This window comes from Tigriopus californicus, chromosome 8 (genome assembly GCF_007210705.1).
Source record: "Tigriopus californicus strain San Diego chromosome 8, Tcal_SD_v2.1, whole genome shotgun sequence".
Lineage (NCBI taxonomy): Eukaryota > Metazoa > Arthropoda > Copepoda > Harpacticoida > Harpacticidae > Tigriopus > Tigriopus californicus.
The window spans coordinates 547,641-568,776 of NC_081447.1; the positions used below are offsets into that span (position 1 = coordinate 547,641).

Sequence of the window (21,136 nt, forward strand, 5' to 3'; positions counted from 1 at the left end):
TTCTCCTCCTTCTTCCTCGCCCTTTACTCGTTGGTCCCAAGATGTACGTACATGGCACACACATACACCCACTGTGGTGGCTACACCTACGCGGGACCAGTTCCATCTGGGCTCGAAGCTCAGTCGGATTTTGGGAGTCGAGTAAAACCGCGAAACCATGCAGATGGTTGGCAAAGTTGGTAAGACCCCACTATAAATATGACATGCATTAAATGTCTGGAGTATTCAAAGGTGACCTGCTTCCTCCCCGCCTCTTAGTTGGACAAAAAAAGTTTTCTCCTCAAGCCTCTGGTAACCATGAAGTGCTTTAAGTGATTAAAAAGCTGGTTATGGAACAATTTATCAGCTCACTGAAAGTTACTTCGAAGCTTCTAATCCCGTACCTCTTTTGGGCCTGAACACTGCAATGTCTTCTTGTAAATAGTAATAGTGATTTATTGTCCGCTCTGGTAAGATTATTGGAATAGCAAAGCGATGAACATGACAATAATGGTTTGGCGGCCAAAAGTTAGAATCTTGACGGGTAACGACGAGGATGAGCCCCACTTGCTGACGGCATGGTTGAAACCCAACGTGGAAGAGAGACCAGAGGAATCTGCGAAAGACAAAAGAGAACTAAGTGGCCTCTTATTTGGAACAGCTGCCTCTCTCCCGCCATCCTTCTGTCTACCCAGTCAGGCATCCAGCCAGATATAGAACTAACACACCCAGAGAGTGCGAACACGAACACTCTTTCAAACACTTGTTGAATTGGCAAAGCCTCCAGGATTTTGGCCGTTGAAAGAGAGCCAACAATGAATGCTGGGAGTCGCTAGTCGCCGACAAACAAATAAATAAACAAGCCAAGACTGCATAGGGACTCGAGCAAGCAACACAGAATGGTGTTTTGGGAAATAAACATTCATTTGGGGCCAGTACCCGTTAGTTCATTCAACAGACACGGAAAACAAGACCAAGACCAAAGGATATGTTGCCTTATTTCGCCCAATTTCCTCATTTTAGCTTGGTACATGAACGGCTGTGGGCCTTTAGCTCAAAGTGTTTGTCAATGCAATGGAAGAAACGCTAAAGCTATCCAAGTTTTGCCATTCATGGCCTTTTTTAAACCATTCTTACCTGGTGGAGCTTCATAGAGACTTTGAAAATCGCGTTTCTGTTTGATATTTTCCGCCGACTTCTCATTGGACTTCCAATAGATGCTAGCAATGGTGGCCGTGCATTTGAGCTTCATGTCGCCACGCTCGGAGAAATGCTCCGGCGCCACTTTGAATTTCAGGCCCACCGTTGAAGTGTGCAAGTCTCGGCTGGTATTTTGAATCTGGTACACCTGGGTCAGAGCCTCGTCAGCCTGGAATGTGAGAGAAAAGGTGCACATTGAAATGAGAAAGAAATCGCTTGGCAGAGAGAAACCCGTGGAAACATCGAGCATGACTGGAATCAAAGTTCAGAGTGATTCAAGTAAGCTGGAGAAAACGCTGAAAAAGCCCAAGAAAAAAGGGGGCGAAGGGATAAATTGAAGACGAGTTCTTGATCATTTATCTTATAAATTCCAATTCGACTACAGTTGTGTTCAAATGGACAATTGATAGCTCGTCACACTCGGGCAGTAATAGTCTTGTCAATCCCCCTCCCTTTTCTTTCTTACCGGTTCGCCGTTGATAAACCAAAATATATCAGCCGCAGGCTTGGACGCCTTGGACGTACAATTCACATCCACGTCATCTCCCAACTCGTAGCGCTGTAAAAACCAATCAAAATGATTGAAAGTGGGAACACACACATGGAGGCTAGCGAAGCAGCAGACCCTGGTATACCCTCTCGCTCCCAGTGAACTAACTACAGAACAGGAGCTATCCCCCCTTTCCCCCTCCTATCTTGAGGGATCTTGTCTCCGTTTCCCTTCCCCGTTCCTCGAGTTCATCCGTGGTTGTCTCGTTGAGAAAATAGCCCCAGAGATTGTCAACTAGGTACTTTGAGAGGATGAACAAATGACTTCTTCTTCTCTTTCCTCGCGATAGTGATGGTGGTAGTGGTAGTGATGGTAAAGAAAAAGAGGGGGTGGGTGGGTGAGGGGTACATCCTATGTCCTTTATTGGGGGCTAAAAGTTAGGGCAGCGGCTAGCAGCTGACTGGTTCTTGTTGGCTCTTACCGGTTGTCCGCCTTGGATGCTTGGACCCGAATCTGGGAGAACTAGAAGCGAATAACAGAGAAGGCGAGATGGATGAGTCAACGGAGATCATTGAGATATTGAATTAGCACCCTTAAGCCATCTTGTCTCGATAAGTTTCTGCCAGTTATGGGACTACAAATCTGTCGACAACGCATATGCGATGTACCAAGCTTCAAAATTGAATTCGATTTCAACCTAATTGATGTGAGTGGTCAACAAATAAACCCGTGTTCACACACGAGGATGATGGTCCAATTATGGAGATGGATGATGGACCCCAGTCCCGCCCTGATGCATTTTGTTCGTCCCGAAATGCTCTAAATCATGAGGGGCACGATAAAGAGGAACTTACCCACAACGACCATATCGCCATAATTGGATACAGTGGCGAATGACGGCGCTTCCGTGCTGACCTCACATCGATATCTGCCCGTGCTCTTCATGGTCAGATCCTTCAGGGTGACCTGGAAGGCGTCCGACTGTTCCTGGACCACGAAGAACCCCGGACGGGCGTAGACGGTCATCTTTTGGGCGCTCCCAGGCAGAAATCGGAAGAACTCTAGCCCGTTCTTGTACCACTTGACCGAGTACAACGCCTGTCCCTCCAGATCATAGTCACATGTGAGAACGGCCTCTTTCCCTTGAACAGCGTAGGATGGAACCCCCACGTTTTGTAGAAGGATCCCATGACAATCTAGGAGTGAAGAGAGCCACGAGTGAGTGGAAACACCTCAATGATAGGCATGAGTCACATGTTATTTACTTGATGCGAGAAGTATTAGACATAAAAACCCCGATATGACCGACGTGGAAGCCATAATCAAAGAGCCCATGTTGGCAAGGACGATATCTCCACCAGCCAAAACCGATGACTCACGCTCACAAACACGATAAAAGGGCAGCAATAAATTCTATTTCGTGTTCTCCATGAATTTCCCCCGCTCCAGCAACATCATCCCACTCTCATGGAACCAATTTAGTAACTGATCTTGCTTCCTCCCTTTCCGTTCCTTCCTCTCTGTGATCTTCTTCGTGGATCCAAGTGGATCTTTTCCGAGAATTCTCCACCAACGGCGTTTGGGAGCGAAAATCCCTTTTGACGCTCCGCGCGCCTTTTTCCTGTTTTGGCGGGAAAAACCACGCACGTCGCAACCAACGATAAAGTCTTGAACAAAACTGATACGCAGACAAACCGACAGACACACACATACAGACAGACAGACAGACAGCATGATGGGGGAAATGGACGGCTTTCCACTTGACAAGATCGTTTTGTAGTGGAACTTGGGTGGAACGCCGCGAAGAAGCAGGCAATAGATGAAAGAGGACGACGAGGACGAAGACGACATCTTTGGCGAGATGATGGGGCTCCAAGATTTCCAATGGAAGAGAGCGAGGAGACAGACAATCCCTGAGTGGGAAAGGAGACGAAATGAAATCGTGGATTTCCTCCAGTGTTATCGCAGTTCTAAGAGGAAATGCGCCTCGTAAAGTGAATTCTACCCAAAAGAAGCCATTGAAAGTTATGGGGGCTTTCTGAACCGGATTGGGGGGTGGGGGTGCTGTCGTCTTTAAAGGGAGAGAGAGAGGGAAAGAGAGGATAGTGAATAGGGAGAGGGTAGTGGGTACCTAGTTAGCGTCTTTTCCACCGACAACATGGTACCGAGACCCACCCCACTGAATGTGGATCTCGCCCCTCTTGAACACACTCCCTCAAAAAAGTACATTGATCTTAATTCGAAGATTCTTGAGGGGTCCCAGATGATAAGAGAGGGAGGGGGCGAAACAACTTCGATATTTTGTAGGCTTTTCCACGTTGGGTCCTCTTCGCATGTTGCTACTTTGGGCTTGATGGTTGGTTTGGTTTTGAAATCGCGAGAACGAGTCGGGTCGTTTTAAAGTTGCACTGTAATTTAGTGGTTTTTTTTTCTTTTATTTTGCACAATCTAAATGTGCCTTCAATATTGGAAAGCTGTAAAAGAAAAACAAAACAAAAAGAAACAGCCGTGACATTTTGGCTCATTTTTGTTACGCAAATGTTTACGTTTTTCCCCAGTGTTGGAAAGACATTTCGTAAACCCAATAGAACGACTCTCAACAAGCAGGACGTAAGTTATGGACAAAATCCCTCACCATTTATCGATAAAAGTATCACATTGTCAAACCTCTTCTGACTGGAGTTGGCCACGAGCCCAATGCCCGGAAACGCAAGGCTTTTAAGTCCAAGCCGCTAAACCGACCAACGAGAAATATGTCTCAAATGGACTGACTTGGCATGCATGAAACAAGCTCAAGATCTACTCGTACGTTCGTATTATCTGTCCCAGTTAAGCTCGCGGCAGAAGGTCAGATTGATCCATCTAGCTCACGCTAGCGCCTAACCTGTGGATCTGCTCCCAAATGGATCTCCTTAAACTAGGGAAGTAACGAACCGGTGGGCCACTTGAAGCCACCGATCTGCCATAGCTTTCAACCTTACTACTCTCAAGTGGTAAAAACGACTTGGTCCCAGAAAAGGACCAAAAAAGACGCCATTGCAAGGCTTAGGCGCGGAGATTGGATCTCCGGATTTGCAATGTCAAGTCCTGAAATCAACGCCATAACTCTGATCTCTTATTTGTAGTCTTCTATGACCCAAAGCTGGCCTACGCCAAATTCTGTTCGTCTTTTCGATCACACAGCAATGCCTAGCCGTCTAGAAAATGTTCCACTGGGGAAAACTTCTCATCCCAGGAACTAGTCGTGCTTGGAGGTGCTCAGAAAGGATGATAAGATGGTACCCACGAGAATCCGTCCATTCATGTGGGCTTTTTTACGCTTCTGAGCACGCCTGCTTAGATGATCTGGCTTGATCTCTTGTTCGATCTGTGTGTTTCAAGGCAAAGCCAATGGCAATGGCAGTGGTGTGTTATTGGGGTAGAGATTCTCCAACTTTACTTGGACCCCACTCGTCCATCACTTCTGTCAAGAATCAAGATCGCCAGGGTGACGACGCACTACGAGGCAAAACATGGTCGACCTTCGTATTGTTCTTGACCTACAGGCTACCGAGTGATTTGCGAGAACAAGCCAGATATTATGCCCTCTAAATCAACCCATGGATTGCAAGTCATTGTTATATCAGGTTAAAGAATCATGTCCGGATTTTGGGCTTAAGTCTCATTTAAAACAACTTTCCCTCCCATATCATCATCATCATCATGTCGAACATCCTCCGTGTTTGGATGCTAGACAATAAAAAACTAGGGGAGGGTCACACCATTTGAATGTGCCACATCGGGATATTTTTTGTGCGTGCCTGATAAGGATATTGAGTCAAAGAGTATTTGTGCACCTCTGAAGGTAGATTGCCATCATTCAGTCAATGTTCGGAGCAGTTTTTTTCTTCTTTTCGAACGTCAGCAAATGCTGAATGAAGATGAAGATGTAAAAAAGAATCATTGAAAGAACTTGCTTTTTGGGAGACATAAGAGGAAAAAAAGTTGCTCCAAGTCCAGAAAAGTACTCGAACCACGACTTAAATGTTGGTTGCCTCTTATCATCATCATCATCATCATGCTCGTCATCGTCATCATGGTCATGATAAGACTGGTCGTGGTTGTGGTTATTCCCTTCCAATTTCCACTTGGAAATTGATACACTCCAAACCTTGGCTGGCCAACTCTGAATGAAGTAGTGTTCCATGCCTAAAAAGTCTGGTGGGATTTCCACTGCCATCCTTGTGACGGGCTGGCTTGAACAGGGAAAAAAAGAAGGGAATCCCAATAATAACTGTGGCGCCGACGTGCACAACCGAAGCATTTCCAATAACATTATTGGAACTGGACCCTTGAAGGCAACTATCTTATTCCATTGGAGTAATCTCTATGGAGTGGTTCTAGCCTCTCGGATGGAGTGCTCCTGGGTGGATGGTGACCAGGAGGCCGAATGGACCAATGGAGTAGCTCTCTCTCTCTCTCTCTCTCTCTTTCTCTCTTTCTCTCTTTCCTCTTCTTCGGTCGGTAATCGTTTATTCGAATGAGAACAATGGGACACTTGACACTCTTTCACTTCTTCTCTCAATTGATCCAGATGGAACGGCCCAAGGAGGAACGAAGGATGGAACGAGCGAGGGAGCAACCCAAAATGGAACGGTGGGTCTCAGCTCGTAAGTTGAATTGGGGAATGAGAAAACGAGGACCACTCTCTCATATTCATGATCATCCTCGATTGCGTGGCTGAGGACTCCCATGAGAGCCGGATGTGACATCACCGACCAAGGGCCAGTTAAACCAATACGTGCTACTGTGTAGGCTGTAATACGTTGCATGCTGCTAGCTGCTTTTGTGACGAAATCGGGAGACTCTTGAGCTGTCTTGACTGTCTGTTCCCTTCGTTCCTTCGTTCCCTCGTTTGTTCCTTGGTTTGTTCGTTCGTTTGCTACAACCAACGAACGTGAATGGATAGGTGTTGGACGGTCGGACGGACGGATAGAGTAACTATTGGAAATGACTCCAACTATTGGAATGCCAACGAGAGCTCCTCGACATGCATACCAAGTGAGCAGCATCGGTATACGTATACAAGGGATGAACGAATGATTGTCTGGTGTGGTGGGTGGGTGTGAATTGTTATAGGCCGCAAGTAACCAGAACCAATATGCCAGATTGAAGATGAGAATCAGGGTGGGAATGAGAATGAGACCCAACCTTTCGATGCGATCAGCTTGGGCTCGTTGGCCCTTCCGAATCATGGCGGACACGATGGAGAATTCGATGAGAACCAGGAAGATGAAAAAAACGCACATGATCATCCAAATGTCCAAGAAGCTCACATAGCTCACCTGAAAAAACAAAACCACATGGTAATTATTGCAGCTACCAACCCACAAAGCTGGCTCGTACATGCTCAAGAAGGTGACTAATATACTCTACCTATGATAAAATCTTCATGTTGCGTATTCAGATCGTGTGAGAGAGTAGCTCCAAGAAAAGGAAGCCAGTCTTTTGAGGATTATTAAAACTGTCTTGGTTTCAATGATATCATTGAGAACGGCAATTCAATTGATTTAATTATCAAGCTTTTACTTATTTGCTCAAGATTTCATGCGGGGTGCAAGGCAAAATTGAACACATCTTTTCGACCATACTCTATTTGACCTCCAACTTTCAAGCCTGAATTCGGGTTTGACGAGGATAGATTTCCTTCAAATAAGTGACCTAATTTACACACGTATTACTTTAGTTTTCGAGGAAACCAACCCACTGAAAAAATTACCCAGCATACGTAGGAAGCCAACGAATAATGACTTAATTCCTTTTTCTTCAGTGGCTGCGGCAAGAAAGGTGTCCCCAAATTCAATTCTCGTTAGTGGCCTTTGTGTGCAAATTGCCGACCGAGGTTGGGCCGAAAATCCCCTTCAATTAGTCCGGTTGGGAAGATGGTGGTGGGGCACTTCTTGTCGCATTTTTGGCCTCATTCCGGCCCGTTTGGCGTCTCATTTTCTGACAAATTCATTGGGCATTAAACTTGGACACTAAAAAAAACGGTCACCCTCCCACGAGCCGATGAAACTACAATCTTAGTGAACTGTTGGATGGCATTGTTTTAGTTCGGTTAACACGCTGATCCCGATGTTCACCTTGGAAGGTCTGATTAATTAAATCGAGTAAGGGAAGGGATATACGTGTTGTATTTTTCTTTCCCGTGATCTTCTGGTTGTGTAGCTCACCTTGGGCGTGCTTTGACGCACTCCGCTGAACATGGACATTAAAGTCAGCATAGTCATCATGACCATAGACACACGACCTAGAACGAATCGACCAAGAGATCTTAGGGCTCGTACGGATGTGTGGAGCACAAGAAGTGAAAGCCAGGATCGAAGAATCTTCGTTTCCTTCGGAGATAAATGTTCCTTCCAAAGCGAAAAGAAGAACTAACCTGGAATGGCTTCGGGACTGATGAAGAGCGAAAGCCAGGCGATGATGACAAACAGGAAACTGGGAATGTACGTCTGGATCAAGTGGTAGTTCATCTTACGGGCCAGGTGAATGCGCAAGATCACTCCCGGGTAGCTCTTGGCGTAGTAGTCCGTGGCGTAGGAGCTCTCAAACACGATCTCGCTTTGAAATTGATCCAAGCTGATGTTGGGGTTGACGTTGGAAGACACGGGGTCCCATTGAAACTGAATCTGGTCAGAGGTGTAGCCAAAGCTCTCGAACTTGATTTCGCAGACTTGCTTATCCACCGGATAGTGGTGAAAGTCCATATTACATGCCACATCGTAATTGACTCGCGACGAGTATCTATAAAACAGGCATCAAAGAAATCACTGGTTCAAAGCAAAAAGGTGAATATACTCGTATGTGTCATTGTTAAGAAAGGGTGAGTCAGACGCGTAAAAACTTTTTCCTACCTCCAGGACATAGAAGCTAGGATTAAGAGTACATGTCATTTATGCAAATTGAAACACCTTTTTTTCGTCATATGGATCAATCAATCAATCTGTGTTTGTAGTCAAGCGTTGCAATCAGGGATGAGAAAGGTTTAAAAGCCATTTTCGTCCACCTGGTAGAAAATGGTAGCAGGAAATGGCAGAAAGTTAATTTTTACCATAACCGGTCACGATAGTCCTTGACCATTCCTTTCAACTGGCTTCTTTCGTGCAAGACTAGATTGGCCCTTTGTTTGTGAGTGAGATTAACATTTAAAAATTTCGTTAAAAAGGTCAGGGTGGAGATTCAAACAAGGGACCTCTCTCGCTTAATATGAAATAGTGCCAACCACTAAAACACATCCCTTTCAGTAAAGAGGTAAGTCTGGCGACGGGGTTTGAATCCACGCCATCAACACAGATTCCTATTGGTCTTATTAACTGTGACTTATAGACGACTCAGATTCACTTTCTCCTTTTATCACAAAAAGCGGAGAATTCTTTTGTAACTTCCACCCAAAGCCAAAAAAATGGGTCAAAATATGTAAAAACAAAAATTGTTAGATTTGCTTTATTCACAATTAAACCAACTTTTGGACATAAACGCATACACTGTGACCGTAAAGTCTTTGCCTCCTCGAGTGAACACGTCATTGTGTCATTTGCATACTATTGCTTGCTTTCAAATGTATAGTTAAGATTGACAAGTCCAAAGATATGAGTGAGTCTCTGCTTCTGTACAATCATATATCCCACATAAAACATCCCATTTCTTTGACGCAACGTTTTTTAAAATCGTTTTCCCTTTCCCAGTGTTATGCGGCTTCTTAATTTTCTTTAATATCAAACTGCTCGGTTATCTGGCTTTGCCCTTAACCCTTCATCCTTTCATTCTTGCGTCTTTTAAGCCTTGAAAAGAAAGAAGAATCATTTCATACGCCCAAATCGAACTGCAATAATTCGCAGCCCGCAAGTGTTGTTTTTATCTGCAAAGAACTAGCTTGCTGGCAAGGGTACACGTCTCAATGAATTGATTGGAGAGTACCTCATTCGGCCGCCAGGGTGAATTCTCAGTGTGGCAGGTCGTCTCTCTAGGGTAGGTGCCCTCATGCTCTTGACTTGATCCACGAAAATGTCCGGGATCCAAAACGTTTGGATCAGCTCCTGGTCGTTAAGAGAGATGAACTCTCCCACATCCGGGGTCAAAACCACATCGACACGAGGGTCGATCCAAACCAATCGTAACGAGGTCTCCAAAACCACATACTGAGATTTCTCATTCACCTCCATGATGTTTCTCAAATTGATGGACACATTAATCTGGTTCAATTGCCAAACAAAGAAGGATCACGGTCAGTTATACGAGTATTGACCCAATTATCAAATATCCGTTTGAACCATACCTGCAGTGGAGAACCATCGGTGGTCGACATGGGAATCATTTGCGAATCGTAGCCCTTTTGGAACAAGATCTCGTCCTTGAGGCCATGAGTGGTGTGCCATATCACACAAATTAATCCCATAAAAAGGCACAGAGAATGATGCATTTTGCTTTTCCCGTTTGCCCCAAATCTGTTGTGGGCAGAGACCTGGGACTGGGAACATGTCCACACACAAACACCGATCAGGGACAGCAACGGCGACAAGCAAAGTTCACGGACTCACATTCCCCTTTTCCTCCCACGGTGGTACCCACAACAGTGATAAAGTTTTTGTGCAAATGCCAAGACCTCTAGTAACGATTTTCGTTGTTATTGAAACAAAAAGAGCAACTCATTTTAAATTTTCTTGTCTCGTATTTTAGCTCAGATTAGTATATTAATCCACTTAAAACCTACAGAGAGATAATATTTCAAAAATGTTATCAATAGATGTTGGGAGTAACCCTACTCGCGTTTCCGGCTACAATTTTATTCCAAATTAATTGAGAAAACGGTAAGATATCACGCTTTCAAAGATTGCATTTGCATCAAATTTGATTACAAATTACTCCGGTTATATCTTAAGGCAATTGCCAAGACATATAATATTCTTTTTCTTTGCCTAAAATATAAATGAAAAGTTTTCATTTTTTTGAAACAGGTGGAAAACCCCGAAAAAGTTTCTGATATAACTTAAAACTTACTTATGTCAATATTTCACAATTGTGATGTCATACTTGTCAATCACAACTTTAATCACGCTTGATCTTGAATTTAGACAAAATTAAACAAGCGTTGAATAAAAACATCGCTAGTACGTAGAAATTAATCATTGCAAAAAGTGAAAAATTTGAAAATTAAACTGTCACATGTATCGTTCAAATACTTTAGGAGCAAGATAGAGTAAGGTACTTAACTAAAATGAAAGGCAATTTTACATGTTTTGTAGTTATCAAGTGACATTTTTTGCTACTTTTAGCTTTTTAAGAATTTCTAAAGAAAATGGAAAAATGTTATTTCTTGCCGTTTTATTGAAAACGACCATAATATGCCTTGGAAATAATTGGAAACACAATTGGGTCATTTTTTGATGTTTTAAGGTGTAAAACGCCACTTTCAAGTTGTAATAACTAAGCATCTGCTGAATACAAGTTTATGAAAATTTACGTCAATACATAACCAAGAGTACGTTTGATACTGATTGACTACGTTTTTGACAATGAATTATTTAAATGGACTTTAAGTTATTTTACACACTTATCTGGGCTACTTTTAAATATGTGTATTTCACAAAAAAGCTGTTCCTTTTGTCTCTTTGACAAAGAAAAGCATATCTAGATGTCTTGGCATTTGAGCAAACACTTAACCAGAAAATGTAACCACCGTGCTCCGTTACTGGCTGTCTTGGCGACTGACTTGTTGGCTTGTCCATCTGAATTCCTCGTGTTCTTCTAAAGTGTGTCTGGGCCGGGGGCTTGAACGGATTCGAAAGGCCACGATGTTGCCGCCATCCGCTTGACGACTTTGCCATCGTCTGGTGGGCCTCGTTGAACTCAAGCCGCCTTTTCTTGTTGTTAGGCCTGCTTGTGAATCCATGTCTCTCAAATCTCGCAATGTGCAAGATGATTGATTTCTCCATCCCACTCAACATGGTTCCACTCGTTCCACTCTCTAGCCCAATTTGTCTTGAAAAAAAAGAGAGACGTTGCGATCCCCCTTTTTATTTGCTCTAAAATTCAAGACCCACGTGGATTCTGAGATCGAGGAGGTTTGCTTTTGAAACATTCCGTCAGATATTTCATTTAAAAACTTTATGTTCTCGGTTAGAAAACTCACATTGTTTCTCTGACCTTTTGGCTTTGATGTATATTCCCTGGACCTCTTATTTATAATATTTGCATATACAACAGATAAAAAACGTTTTCTTCTGGTAAGTGAGTTTAATTTTGTTGTCTCTTTCCTGCCATAGAGACGGTTCACTTAAAAAAAAATCAAGCTTTAGATCAATTTGTACTTCTCGACAGGCTGCAACTTTTAGAGTTTGTCTCAGAAATTGATTCCACGAGTTCCGGTATACATTCTGTAACTTGTAGGTGCGTTTCATGCACATTCAGCCACGACCTTAGTGAAACTTTTCAGTTTCCTTTTTAAATGTTTACGTTTTCTAATGCAACTTTTGAGTAATAAGTGCAGTTGGTTAACGCACGACCCTGTCATGAACGGGAACATGGGTTCAATCCCAGGGCTCTCGCCCAAGATACGTTGTAGTGAATTGCCGCCTTGAAGGTAAACGTTATTCTCCACCGATTAGTTGGCGGTGCTACTTTTTTAAATCATTTGATATTTATAAAACAAATCCACCAATTTTCAAGCAGAGATGGGGACATGAGAATCAGAAATCTTAATCTTTTGTTCAAAAGGTCAAGAAGGTCAGAGTTAAGGTCCTACAATAGAAAGCTCAAGTTGACCAGATCACATGAATAAGGAAACTTAATGTATGTAGAGGCATTGTTTTGGCCCAACTGGCAAGTTGTCACTACGTATGCTAAGGCAGAATGGAATAGTAAGAACAAAATGAAATCAATATTGCAGCCAAACAATGGAACCCAGAAATACGACCAATCTAAGAAACTTGGTCATTTGTGAAAGGAGTATTGAAGAAAACATACGTGATCATAAAATCTAAAGACGAATGCAATATGAAATGGTTATGAGCAGTCAGGACGGTCGATTCTGACCTCGTGCAGAAGTTGATGGCTAGGGTCAGGAGCAAAGTGAGGTCTCTCTGGCCCTTTAAGATAGATAAAACTTGCTAGATAGTATTATTAATTAGAATTACCCTTATGTCTGGTTATATATCATTGAAGTTTCTAAAAATTACCAGCACACGCTGAGAAAGTCACCATTGTTCATGTCCGGATTTTTACGTGTTCAACCTTTATCTCACATCATACCTGGACGACCGACTGTCTCATACGAACCAATGTAATTTCATTTCAATATTATGAGATGGTTTGCAATTCTCCTTTCAAGCCCGCGGATATTCTTCGATCTCATTGCGCTTCTTATAACCAACGAAATATATTCCCTGTTTTCAGCTTGCTTGATATTTGGAAGGATACTTTCCATTGGAAGAGTGAGAATCAACATCCCTTAACGGAAACTAGAAGTTGTTGACTGCCACAAATGCATTCTGCGTTATTTTTGTTATATTGTAATTCGTGACAAAACTCGAAACTTTTTAGTACATGAAGTATGAACTGAAGTTGAATCCAGTTTATTAAGGTCGTCTAGAAACATTTTGCATAGTATTAACCAACCCACCGTTATTTCTATAAAATTAACACCCAATATGACAAAATTGTGCCTCAGCATCATGTTAAGGGAATTGAGGAAAGCGAGTCAACGTTACATTGTGATGACAACATAAAATTTGAAGACATTGATGCAAAGCCCATCGTCTTGGCCAGCCTTCCTGTCCAAGATAAACTTGATATGTCTACTTGGTCTATTGAACCGTGAACATAGGCGAATAGACGAAAGGAAAAACAAATCGTGCTTGAGCAATCCTTCGAAGGTAACTCATTTATTTTTACTTATACTCGTACATAAAAAGTTACATCTGGAGTGAGGTGCGAGAGTGTCTGGTAGGTCCTGGGCAACGGTGGATCTTTCAAATGGTCAACGAGGGTGAGGCAAGAACGCACACACTCTCCTCTCCTCGGAGGACCCCAACGGTGGTATCCACGTTGAAATCACGACCGGCGATCGTCGTTGTACGCGTCATAATACTCGTTTATGTCAAACTTATCGATAGGAGTACTGGAGGGAAGAAGCAACTCATCTTCGGGATTTCTTCGGGGTCTTGTGGTGTTTGCTACTTGAGCTGCCCTCTCGTTTCCGCTTGTCTGAATGGCGATCTCGGTCTCGACCCCCGCGATCACGACCCCCGCGATCACGATGATCGCGTTTTCCTCCGTGAGAAGAGGAGGCGGATTTGTCCGAAGATCGGTGTTTTTTACTGGGGGAAGATCGGTGCTTGGATTTTTCTTTGGAGGATCGTGGCGGGACTTCAGATGTGTCGTCGTAACGATCATCCTCGGCAGCTTCACGCTCCAAGTCCGACCAGTCTTTGCCCGAGGATTCGTCCGAGTCGAGTTCCTCTTCGGAAAAGGATTCCTCGGATACCTCGGAGGAGTAGTCTTCCTCAGACTCGTCAAAGGCCTCGTCCGACGCACTCCCACTCATTCTGAACTCTTCGTCTTCGGAGTCTTCCTCGTCGTCTTCCTCCTCCCCGTCACTGTCGGGATCCAGAAAACTCCATCCTCCGGATTCAAAGAAGCCCTCGGGATCGTCCACGATGGTTTTCATGATCTTGGGCCAATTCAACGATTGAACGCCTTCCGTGTACTTGATATCAACGGAACTGCACAAAAGGAAAAGATGTTTGCCAATGAACTGAACCTCGATAAAGATGGCTGATGCGGACTTACTTGAGCCATTCCTTGACGTGATCTAACATGGTCATCGGGATGGTCGTGACCATCATGACCTTTTTGTTGTAATCCTTAAAAATGAACACCATGTCGAAATTCTTCAATTGGAACTGGACGCGCTCGAAGTGTACCAACTGAATGTCTTCCAATGTGATCACGAACGGGGGCTGAAAGCGACCAATAGAGCTTTGATATCACACCTGTAATGAGTGCCACGTCCAATCTGGCATACTCACCCAAGAGGTCAGATTCACGAGACTCGTTCCTGTGGGTTGAAGGAGCACCGTCTCCCTGAAGGGTACTCCGTGGAAACCCAACTCCCTGAACGGAACGTCAAATTCCAGATCGTCTTTCGTCACTTGGGCCACTTTGTCACAGAAGCTTCGGAAAGCCTGCTTCAATTTGTGGCGGAGCTCTCGCTCGGCTTGCTCAGCCGCCAGGTCGTCTCGGTCGTGCATGTGTTGATGCTTGCCCAAATCGGTGGTGATCTCGCCCACCTCCGTGTAAAACTGCACGTCCGTGTGCTTCTTCTTGCCAAATAAGATCGCATTCTGCAAAGACCAAAAGGTTCTTCAAACTGCAGCTTCGCTCTTGCAAGCCGATTCTCATGGAACATGAATGTATGCTTACCCGTAAGTGAAAGTGAAGGAGAATGATCATCTCACCATCACAGGGGTGGAAGAATGCGTGCTTAATGTTGTTGTAAAGAACATCGATTTTGTCGCCTCGAATGGATGTGTATCGGAAGCCGTTGCCATGTGCCTCCAAGACTCCGGAGAGACGTTTTTGCACGATATTCGGTCGAATGTAGAGATCCTTGAGTTTGGGATTACCCTTGTTGGTACTGATGACGAGAGTGTCTTGTTCCACGAGGTCTGCCATCTCCTTTTGTTCTGCTTCGCGGGTCTTGTACTTCTTCTGGATATCCTTGATCAATCGAAATGCGGTGTTCAAATTCGAACTGGGCGCACTGATTTCGCCGGGCTCGCGCACATTCGTACTTCGGTAGGTCCTATTGAAGGTCGAGAAGGTCTATAGATTGTCCCCGTATTGAATTGATGCTATTCCTGGTGACTTACAATTCCTTAAGAAAGATGGCTTCGGGATTGTACGCGAAACTTCCTCCGCCTTCTTTGCCAATGGAAGCGCCGGGATGAAAGAAATTGATCCGAAGATAGGTGAAGTCTCCTTCGACTGAGGTGGAGATGTTTTTGATGGTCGCGATATGAAACGGCGTGGGGATGCCAAAGATGGGTAAGATGATCGTTTCGTACTTCTTGTCTAGAATGTTCCGACCCAATCATGATCCTTGTTAAAGAACGCATCCAAGAAGAAGATTGTACCACCCACTTACCAACATAAATTTTGAGCTGCTTCACTTCACTCTCTCTGGGCAATTGACCCGGGGATTTGTAGGACACGGGCGCTTTCCGGACCTTGACCTTTTCCTGAGTATCGCCTCCACTCTTGATTCGTCGGAGCGCCTCCTCGTTCATTTTCTGCATGAGTTCCCGTTGATGGGCTTTCCGTTTCTCTTCGGCTGTAGTATCCTGTCGGAGTTTCTGGTCCAAGACGGCCGATCGCTTGCCACGCCCAAAACTCTCATGATCCACCCCTCGGGTGTTTTTGTTTTCTTTTTCCTCTTCCGAACTGTCGGCGTCTTTGAGGAAGATGGCGATGTTCTTGATCTTTTTCTTGCTTGGCGTAAGCAAAGTGGCCGGGGCACCCTAGAGAATGAATATTCATGAAATAATTCTCTTTTTCAACACTGTGGAGGACATGCCAATATCTTACCTCGCCCACGAGGACCGTGTCACCGACAAAAAGGGCAATGTTCTTGCCCTTGGTGTCTCCGGAAGATTTGTTGGTGAGTCCAGAGAAGCCAATGTTGATGTTGAACACCATGCCCTTTTTGGCCTTAACCTGAGAATCTTTGGCGATGGACAGAGCGGCTTCTCGGAATTCGATGCCCATGGCAAACCCGAAATTCTTCGTCAGGCCGGACATCAATTGGGGTTTGTCAGATTTGACCATGGACACGACGCTGTCGTAGATTTTGCCTAAAACGGCGCCATCTTTCAGTTTGGACAAAATGTGTTCTTCTAGGGAGACCAGGAACTCGTAAGTTTTCTGCCGAAAGAAATGATGAATGAAAATGCCACGTGGCCAAGATTGAATTCGAATGGTCTGTCCAGACAGACGAGCTTTATATACCTGGATCTCATCGGACGGATCCACCAACATGGTTCGCACGATATTCGAGCAATACGACTTGTATCGTGCCCCAAAGGCGCAAATGATGGCGCCGAAATGTACGTTTTCCTTGTCGCTGACCACGCTGAACTTGAGCTTGTAATTGCCACCCGATTGGAGAATGGGCGGGTAACAGCTTTCGAGTAGGGAGGTATCCACGTTCTGTCCGTACTTCTTGTCCACAATGGCCTTTTCGACGCCTTCGCTCAATTTCGAGTGTTTCACGGACTGCAAGGAATAAGAACCACTATAGTTGGATACATTCCACTCGGCCTTTGATTCTGGAGCCGGACCTTATCTTGATCGATGATGTCCATGATCTGCTCTTTCAGGAACTTGCTAAAGACCTCAGAAGTGACGCCGGCGGCCTTCTTGGTGGCCGCTAGCTCAGTTTCCTCCTTAGGCGCCATACAGTAGGCCAAGGCGTTGGTCACGTCTTGGCTGGCGATCGAGCCCTTTTCTTTGTCCCAAAAGGCGCGCCAGGCCGTGGGCAAGGTACCGGGGAACTTTTGATCTTTGACAAAGATGCCCAAGGTGGCACCTTGCTTGGACTCGCGGATGGCCTCCAGCACCTTGTCAAAATTCTTACGGTCATTATCGGCCTTGTCGCGGATAAGCAGACGCACGGGCGGCACGTGGCCTTCGTAGGCGGGCGGCGGACTCTCGAGGGCCCGCAAGAACTCGATCTTCTTTTTGGAGGCCAGGCAGAGGACGGCGCCCTCGGTGAAGAGCATGAGCGTGTCAGTGAGTTCGTAACCCACCAACCACGTCTGCCAAGACACGGACTTGGCGTAGACCGTGTCCTCGTCTTGCCCCACCACGCACAAAAACGCATCCATGGACGATAACTCCTGGGGATACGAAGATAAACTCGGATCCTGCGGAACAAAGAGAATCACAATCAGCCGGGGCATAATTCATCATGAACATCATGAAAATGGAGGCCCCCACTCGTGGCATCCCCATCCAGGCCCCTCGAACCCTAAGACTCTCAAAACGGCTGATCAACAGCCAGACCAGCCCAGGTCCAACAACCAATAGCGGTATTGGTTTCAATCGGCCCAACTAAAACAGGGGAGGGATCAAAGGGGAGGTAGGGTGGACTCTCACCTTCCAGACTTGGTAGAACCGTTTGGCTCGGCGAAAGAACGCCTCCACGTCCATTTTGAGTCCGCTCATGTTGAGGCCTGATCAATCGATGGATCGACCAATGAATTAACTGACTGACTGACTGACTGACTGACTGACTGACTGACTGGCTGGGCTTTTTGGTCCCTGGATGGCTAACAGATCGAGGCTCAAGGCGTGAGTCGGATCGGGCTGAATGATGAGGTCCAATCACACCCCCACACCCAATCACTCACGGCTCGACACCCCCGGCCGTCTTGGTTCTGGTACACGCCCACCACGTCCCCGCCGTTCGGACACGCCCCACCAATCGCTGATGCCGATTTCTGGCTGGAGAAATGATGGACCAATGCGTTGTTAGTTAGTCTTCACTCGCGTAGTTACTACTACCAAGTTCCCACTAGCACGGCCATAAGTACGACAGGCACTGAAATTCTCGGCGGCAATGTTGACGAAGGTGACCATAGGCGACTCCCGCCCCGCGTTCCCCGCCCTGATCCATGGGACGTTGGGGCCGGCTAGCACCCCCACGTTCAACCCTAGACTAATCAACCTTCCCTGCATGGCTGGGGTGGGTCCATTGTCCGCCGTTTCTCGGATGGACCGGATATTAGGGGTAGGTATGCGTCCGAATCGATGCCCCCTCGCCCGGCTTGCCGTCACGCTGGCGGCATGGGGCTCACTGTTTTCTCCCGCCAAGCTCGGCCGGCTAGCCCCCAGGTTGAGTAGCCGGCCGACTGCCCCAGCCCGTCCAGCCCATGGTTCAGCCGGTCTTTGAGATCAATGAGGCTCGGTCGGAAGGGGTTAGAGACCAGCCCTGAGGGTGGCCCCGATATAAGGGCCCGGCTGAGCCTGGTCAGTGTGGCTGCTCGACGGCAGAGGGCCACGACCATCAGAGGGCGGGCCTGACATTCTACATTGAGCGAATGGGCTTCATGGATCAAAATTAGTGTTCTGTGAGTTCTCAACGTACGGTTGCGGTTCAATCTTCAATTCCGTTCCAGAGCAATGAGTTTACCGGGGTCCCAGATCTTTTATTTATTTTGGTAAATGTTTGAGCCTGGAAGATTGGCCGTCTCAAAGTTACGAATTTCGCAATGCATCTTCCGACGATTTATTCGTACTTCTTTTGGGTTATGGGTCGGTCATTCGCCTTCACAACTTTTAGGGGCTTCGTAAGGTGTGAGTCATCATACTGCGAACTTCTTGAGTTTGACAAGTCCATATGGCTTCAGTTACTCTTCAAGCATCATTAACAGCAATTGCAGCAACACTGGATTCAAATTATGTATTTTGCAACAGAAAATGTAGAAATTGGCCTGTAAAGTGGTGTTTAAAACGTTCAAAGTTCGTTAAATTGTACTTAAAAGCCATATATAACTGGTAGAGCCACTGGTTTTTATCTAAATACTCGTGCCTTAAGTGATATTTCTAGGCTTAAGTTACTCTTCAAATTTCACTAACTACAATCACATCAACAGCCAATTCATATCATGCATTTTTCAATACAAAACATGCAAAAGTGGCTCATAAAGCGGTATTTAAAACGTTCAAAGTACGTTTAATGGTGCCTGAAGGGTAACTCAACGGCAATGATGCGCTGGTCTCATCGACGTACTCTTCTCGATACTCTATAGTCCTTAACGGCAACCGAATGACAATGCAAAGATATTCTGCGCCAGCTGACATCAAGACATGACGTTAGTGTTGACATTTTGGCTATTTATCACGTCTTACCGTGGCTTGAGAGATAACTAAATCTAGACACCGGATTTTGGACAGCACCTAACATTAATTTTATATGGAAAGATCTTCACTGTTTTTAATCTAACCTGAATTAACCCAACCTTTCAGTCGCAAGGACCTGGAGCCGCTTAGAAAGGGGCGCAAGCCTGTGGCACCTCTCTTGCAAGGGCCTTGGGGCAGTTAGGCAGCGGTCATGGAGCAACATGCAATTGCCAAAATGGCTACCCTGACGTCATACTCTCTGTGTTTGTCATTGGGTTACCACTTCATTCATTTGTTACAAACGACGTTTTTTGGATCTTAAGGGCTGCAGAGGTCGCTTTTCCTGCTTGTACTCTTCTACCACAGAGCCCTAATCCAACCATGACCCTCTGATGCTGGCATTTCTAGTGGTCATGTTATAGACCTTGCCAATCCTTTGCTTTCTATTAGGATCCATTGCTTCCTACACAAATGAAACTTCTTAACCAATTACAAACCTTGCCCACCTAATGCTCAAAAGATGCTCACAAGAGCATCTCAGAAGGAACTGAGTTGATTTGACCTGACCTCCTTGGCCACTTTACTCTCCTTTCTCAACTGATCATTCTCATTTCTGGAGGCCTAAATTCTACCTTGATTCAAAACGGACAAAAATTCCAAAATATAGAAAGACTTTGTTCAAAAAGAGTTGCAAACTAGCAAAAAGGCTGAAGAGCACTTCGAATCCAGTAATTGTGGCTAGTCTCCAAAAAAAGTTGGACGTAGTTAAGGGTAAGATTAAGGCCTCCATCGAATATGACCAGTTACAAACTGAGAGTAAGGTGGTTCAGGAGGTCAGGTCGAATCCAAAGGCATTTTTCTCTTATGTGAACTCTAAGAGAAAAATGAAAAACTCTGTTGGGCCTTTTGAGGTTGATGGGGCAGCCATTAGCAATGTAGAGACTATGGCTAACATGCTTGGAGATCAGTTCTCTAGTGTGTTTTCAACCCCACTGAGTTCGGAAGCAACAGCTCATTGCTCTGAAGATGAGTCTGTTGAGATTGACATGGTTAGTCAAGCTGAGCGTTTAGATGATCTTGTAGTCACAGATCAAGATGCTTTAGAGGCCATAAGGGACTTGAGGCTTTCCAGCTCTCCTGGTCCTGATGGTGTGACATCTCAGTTTCTGATGAGATGCTCACTGGTTCTCGCTCCTGTTTTCTCGTACTTGATGCGCTGCATCTTGGATCAGGGCAAGTTTCCATCTTCACTAAAGTTAGCTCATGTTGTTCCAATTTTTAAAGGGGGAGATAAGTCGCTCCCCAGTAATTACAGGCCGATTTCTCTCACTTCGAATATTGCGAAGGTGTTTGAGAAGATCATGAAGTTCAAACTTGTTGAATTTCTTGATATTCATGAAGTCCTTCCTCCTAGCCAGCATGGGTTCCGAGCACATTTTAGCACGGTTACCCAACTGATTGAACATATTGAGCGGGTTATTGAGGGACTAGAGAGTCATGAATCAGTTGATGTAGTTTATCTCGACT

At 45.2% G+C, this 21,136-nt stretch overlaps 3 protein-coding genes across 3 annotated transcripts; all 3 read right to left on the reverse strand.

Moving 5' to 3' along the window:
* Positions 1–409: 409 nt before the first annotated feature.
* On the reverse strand, positions 410–3,279 carry LOC131885331 (cell adhesion molecule 2-like). Its single transcript, XM_059233355.1, has 6 exons — positions 2,935–3,279; positions 2,524–2,865; positions 2,151–2,191; positions 1,646–1,738; positions 1,117–1,348; positions 410–595 (listed from the first exon to the last, which is right to left on the reverse strand). The coding sequence occupies exons 1-6, from the start codon at positions 3,002–3,004 to the stop codon at positions 456–458; spliced, it is 918 nt and encodes a 305-aa protein (XP_059089338.1). The 5' UTR covers positions 3,005–3,279; the 3' UTR covers positions 410–455.
* A 2,051-nt stretch (positions 3,280–5,330) lies between these two features.
* Positions 5,331–10,233, reverse strand: LOC131885330 (glycine receptor subunit alpha-4-like). Its single transcript, XM_059233354.1, has 5 exons — positions 9,987–10,233; positions 9,629–9,903; positions 8,091–8,455; positions 7,882–7,958; positions 5,331–6,993 (listed from the first exon to the last, which is right to left on the reverse strand). Exons 1-5 carry the CDS (start codon positions 10,128–10,130, stop codon positions 6,181–6,183), a joined length of 1,674 nt encoding a protein of 557 aa, XP_059089337.1. The 5' UTR covers positions 10,131–10,233; the 3' UTR covers positions 5,331–6,180.
* Positions 10,234–13,574: 3,341 nt separating this feature from the next.
* Positions 13,575–18,273, reverse strand: LOC131884883 (FACT complex subunit SPT16-like). Its single transcript, XM_059232778.1, has 10 exons — positions 17,864–18,273; positions 17,047–17,631; positions 16,715–16,981; positions 16,295–16,630; positions 15,855–16,227; positions 15,580–15,781; positions 15,131–15,512; positions 14,737–15,051; positions 14,498–14,667; positions 13,575–14,430 (listed from the first exon to the last, which is right to left on the reverse strand). Exons 1-10 carry the CDS (start codon positions 17,930–17,932, stop codon positions 13,845–13,847), a joined length of 3,285 nt encoding a protein of 1,094 aa, XP_059088761.1. The 5' UTR covers positions 17,933–18,273; the 3' UTR covers positions 13,575–13,844.
* Between the last annotated feature and the right edge of the window lie 2,863 nt (positions 18,274–21,136).